This window comes from Ursus maritimus, unplaced genomic scaffold, assembly GCF_017311325.1.
Source record: "Ursus maritimus isolate PB19 unplaced genomic scaffold, ASM1731132v1 scaffold_14, whole genome shotgun sequence".
NCBI classification, from domain to species: domain Eukaryota; kingdom Metazoa; phylum Chordata; class Mammalia; order Carnivora; family Ursidae; genus Ursus; species Ursus maritimus.
Genome location: NW_024423786.1, coordinates 46,061,361 through 46,066,203, shown reverse-complemented (window position 1 = coordinate 46,066,203; position 4,843 = coordinate 46,061,361). Strand labels below are relative to the sequence as shown.

Here is a 4,843-nt window from a genome sequence, read left to right as displayed (position 1 = left end):
TATCCTTAGTTTTTGATGTAATGTTTCATGATTCATTATTTGCATATAACACCCAGTGCACCATGCAATACGTGCCCTCCTTAATACCCATCACCGTCCTATCCCAGTCCCCCACCCACCTCCCCTCTGAAGCCCTCAGTTTGTTTCCCAGAGTCCACAATCTCTCATGGTTCATTCCCCCTTCTGTTTACCCCCCCTTCATTCTTCCCTTCCTTCTCCTACCGATCTTCCTATTTCTTATGTTCCATAAATGAGTGAAACCATGTGATAATTATGTTCCTCTGCTTGATATTTCACTTAGCATAATCTCCTCCAGTTCCATCCATGTTGCTGCAAGAGTTGTGTAATCGTTCTTTCTGATGGCTGAGTAATATGTGTTTAATTCTATGGGAAATACTATGAGTTTGGGAAGTTGATGTAGTCTTCTGCGGCTTGTGTTCTGTCTTTGCTGAAATATATTTCACCTTTATTCTATTACTTTTCTAGGTAGATGATCACATCTCTTCCCTTTCAATCCCGATATTCCTTCTTTCCTTATCATCCCTAAGTACCACTCCAGACTTTCAGTTCCCAGCTAATGACCAGCAGAGGCAGTGAGTAACCTTGGCTTGTTCCTGATTCTAAAATAATGCATTGATAGTTCCCCACTTCATGTACTATTTGCTAGTTTTGTGGTATATATTCTTAGTTAACTATGAAAGTCTCAGCTGGTGTTAAGTTGAGAAGAAGCTTTAAAAAAATTCAAGATATGTGCATATGTCAATCATTATGTTGTATATCTAAAATAATATAATGTTATATGTCCACTATATATCAAATTTTAAAATCATAAATAGAAACTGAAATCTAGTAAATTGGATTGCTGCCTGGTTTGATATAGTTATATGACATTTCCTTTTTAGTTTATTCATGTGACTAACCACATGATAGGTTTTCTGATGCTGACTCATCCTTGTCCTTCATGGGATAAACAATTTACCTGCATTCACTTTCTTGTCTTACCAGATGCAGCATCAGCTGCCGGTCAGAACTATAGCATGGTGTCTGAATTCATCCTCGTGGGCTTTTCCAACTTCCCGCTGCATCTCCTGCCTATCTTCTTCCTGCTGTACCTGCTGATGTACCTGTTCACCCTGCTGGGGAACCTGATCATCATGGCCACTGTGTGGAGTGAGCACGGCCTGCACACACCCATGTACCTCTTCCTGTGTGCCCTGTCCACCTCTGAGATTCTGTTCACTGTTGTTGTCACCCCTCGCATGCTGGTTGACATGCTCTCCAGCCACCGCTCCATCACCTTTGTGGCCTGTGCCAGCCAGATGTTCTTCTCCTTCACATTCGGCTTCACCCACTCCTTCCTGCTCATGATCATGGGCTACTATCGTTACTTAGCCATCTGCCACCCCCTGCGCTACAACGTGCTCATGAGCACCCGCACCTGTGCCCGTCTGGTGTCCTGGACCTGGGCTGGTGGCTCAGTCATGGGGATGATGGTGACGCTGATAGTTTTTCACCTCACCTTCTGTGGGTCTAATGTGATACACCATTTTTTCTGCCATGCACTTTCCCTCCTGAAGTTGTCCTGTGGGATGGGGATATCCTCTGTTACCTTGGGTATGATCCTGGTGTGTGTCACAGTTCTGATGGGATGTTTATTCCTCATCATCCTCTCCTACGTCTTCATCGTGGCTGCCATATTGAGGATCCCCTCAGCTGAGGGCAGGCACAAGACCTTCTCTACATGTGTGTCCCACCTCACTGTGGTCATTGTGCACTATGGTTTTGCCTCCATGATCTACCTCAAGTCCAAGGGCCCCCACTCTATGGACAGTAACACTCTGATGGCCACCACCTACATAGTCTTCACTCCCTTTCTCAGCCCAATCATTTTCAGCCTCAGGAATAAGGAGCTCAAGAATGCTATAAAGAAAAGTTTCCAGAGAAAATTCAGTTCCCTAAGCTCTTGATGGCCAGTTTGGTGGTGAGGAATATGATACAAGGACTGGGGATATGATCATCTCCAGGGGACTGTTGTAGGTATTCAGTGTATGAAAATACTGAATAGGTATTGTTGGATGCACTCACAGGTATTGGAGCAGGCTAGGTATTAGTTTTTCCATTTGTTTGCCCTTTCCCTCTTGCATAAGCTCTAGCGATCCTCATCTCTGTTCTTGACCCCTGCGATGAACTCCATCCTGTTACCTCTGTCTAAGAATGTGTTATCTCTCGGTGGATGCGGTGGAAAGCATCACATAGATTTGCGGGTGGTAATGAACAGGGTTCTTCTCCAGTAGACAAGCAAGGGAGGAGTTTCACCTCCCCTCACCATAACATAAGCAAAAGTAACGTAATGATAAATATCACCAGCACTGGAGCTTTACTTATCAGACACCAGTGCTGTATAAGTGTTATCTCTAACTACAACAAATGCAGAAACAAACATTAGCAGTTTTTCTCTAAGGAGATGGTTGAATGTTTATAGTTTCTTCTGCCTTTGTGGGAGGGGGGTGGATAGACTCTAAGGAGGTTTCCATGTTGTGCTTAGTAGAGTGATGGATGTCAGACTATAAAGTGGAGAAAGCGAGAGGCAGAGAGACAGAGAGAGAAAGGGGAGAGGATTCAGTGCTTAGGTAAGAACATACAAAATATCAAAAGTGGGTTGTTATCTGACATGTTATGGAAATCATTTTCCCTTTTCCTCCACATTACTTTCAATAAACATCAATTTCTAATTCCTGTGTCTTAAGTGAATCAATCTGGGGGATGTGTTGGAGGGCACAGTGCTAACTGAAGGTGGCCAAAAAAGAGGTCAAGGGTATGGGTTCCCCCTTTCACAGATGTGAAATGTTGGTGGAGGTCACACAACACGTGAATGAAGGATTCATATGCAATTTTAGGTCTGTCTGACTTTCATGCTGGAGTTCAGGAAACCATATGTCTCAGGATCCAGTAAGGGGGATTTCCATTGCGTAAGTTCCTACTGAAAGTTGTGGGCAGATATTTGAGTTGCACTAGGATATTTTATAATAATAAACCTAAGAATGGCAATCACATATAAGCGCCTGCTGCTTGCCAAATGTAGGAATGGTTTCCTATGCATTCATTCTTCTATGACTCGAAATAAATTATTATTTCTTCATATTTATATATGGATACATAAATAGATACATCTATTACTACTCACATTTTTTTCTTGAGAGACAGAGAGAGCTGGGTTAGGGGAGGGAGAAGAAGAGAGAGAATCTCAAGGAGGCTCCCGGCTAGCACAGAGCCTGAATTTGGGCTCTATCAGGACCCTGAAATCATGACCTGAGCTTAAATGAAGAGTGGGATGCTTTATCAAAAGAGTCACCCAATGGCCCTAACTAGTCACTTTTTTGAAATGCAGAATATGCAAATCTGAGAGATGATTTGTTACCAGCCACACTGCCCTGAATTGGTGAGGCAGGAATCCATTACAATCTGCACGTGTGTGCAGTTAGTGATCAGGAATGCACCTCTTTCAGGTGCCTGCAGGGAGATGTGTTGTCCTCACTGGGAGAGGAAAGCTGTCATTAGAAAGAATAGACTCCTTTCAGGGAAAGGAGCAGGTGTAGCTCCAGGCACACATTCCTTTCACACAGCCGGAGAGAAACACGGACTCCAGAGAAGTTACAGAGATGCTTTACCACATAAACACTGACAATGAGACCCTGGGGTTCCATTTCATTATTTTACAATTATTGATGTTAATGACTAATGCCACCTAAGATGTCCTTATTCAGAGCCTGGTACTATGTTCCCTAACCCGGCAAAAGGGACTGCAAGCAGATGAGATGCAGTTAAGGATCTGAGACAGAGGGATTGTCCTGGGTCATCCAGATGGGCCTGCTATAATTGCAAGTGTCTTCTAAAAGGGGGCAGGTGGGGTCAGACACAGAGAGAAGTAGCGGATGTGACACTGGAAAGATGGATGGAGTAACTGAGGAGAGAACCTTGAGCCGAGTAATGGCTGCTGCCTCTGGAAGCTGGGAAAGCAGGAGACAGATTCTCCCCTGGATCCCCTGAAGGATGCAGCCCTGCTCACACCTTGACTCACACCTGGTGACCCTGATTTCGGCTTCTGGCCTCCAGCATAGAGGAGAACAGATGTGTATGGTTTTAAGTCACCAGGTTTATGTGCTTGTTACAGCAGTCCTAGAAAACTGATTCGTGAAACAGCATCCTATCATTTTATGTGATTTGTTTAATGACAAAATGACTTTCAAGCCAGATCCTTAGGCCACTCTTCTCTATGGAGAAGACTTAGGGCATTCATGTCGCTCATGAGAAAGGCTGAGTATCCTTAGAAGTCCATCAGCATGAAGGAGTCCTGATAGCCCAGCTGCAGGATTTGCTCATTGGCAGCAAGGCGCTTGGGGTGTGTTGCAAGGACGCATGTGACTGTGTAGTTATAGGGTACCCAGGCCAGGGCGTGTGGTCTACACCCAACGAACTCAGCGGAGTAGGAGCTGGAGGACACCAGGAACTTTCTCCCTGCTCGGTGTGGACTGTGTGAGCTCAGAAGAGATGCTAAAACTCCTGTGTGATGAGGCCTCTGCCTTACAATAAGGATACACAAATATGCACATCAGCAGAGAGACGCTGAGTTGCAGGGGCTGACCTGGTGGAAATACTTACACAAAGGAAAGACCACCAGGGATCTGGAGATCTGGAACTCATCTCTTCAGATGGAAAGGTGGCATTTTCCCAAGGCTTCTTTTTCTTTTGAGTGTTTTGTATTCGAGTTCCCCAGAGAAAGAGAACTATCAGGATAGATGTGTATACATATCTCTGTGTTATATATGTACGAATATATATCATA

General features: G+C 44.4%; 1 protein-coding gene across 1 annotated transcript; it reads left to right on the top strand.

Moving 5' to 3' along the window:
• The first annotated feature begins 1,028 nt into the window (after positions 1–1,028).
• LOC103677167 (olfactory receptor 10H4-like) lies at positions 1,029–1,967 on the top strand. Its single transcript, XM_008706406.2, has one exon. It carries the CDS (start codon positions 1,038–1,040, stop codon positions 1,965–1,967), a length of 930 nt encoding a protein of 309 aa, XP_008704628.2. The 5' UTR covers positions 1,029–1,037.
• Positions 1,968–4,843: the final 2,876 nt, after the last annotated feature.

Bases quoted from the DNA above. Each gene is read 5' to 3' on its own strand.
- LOC103677167 (XM_008706406.2), top strand. From the start codon at position 1,038: ATGGTGTCTGAATTCATCCTCGTGGGCTTTTCCAACTTCCCGCTGCAT.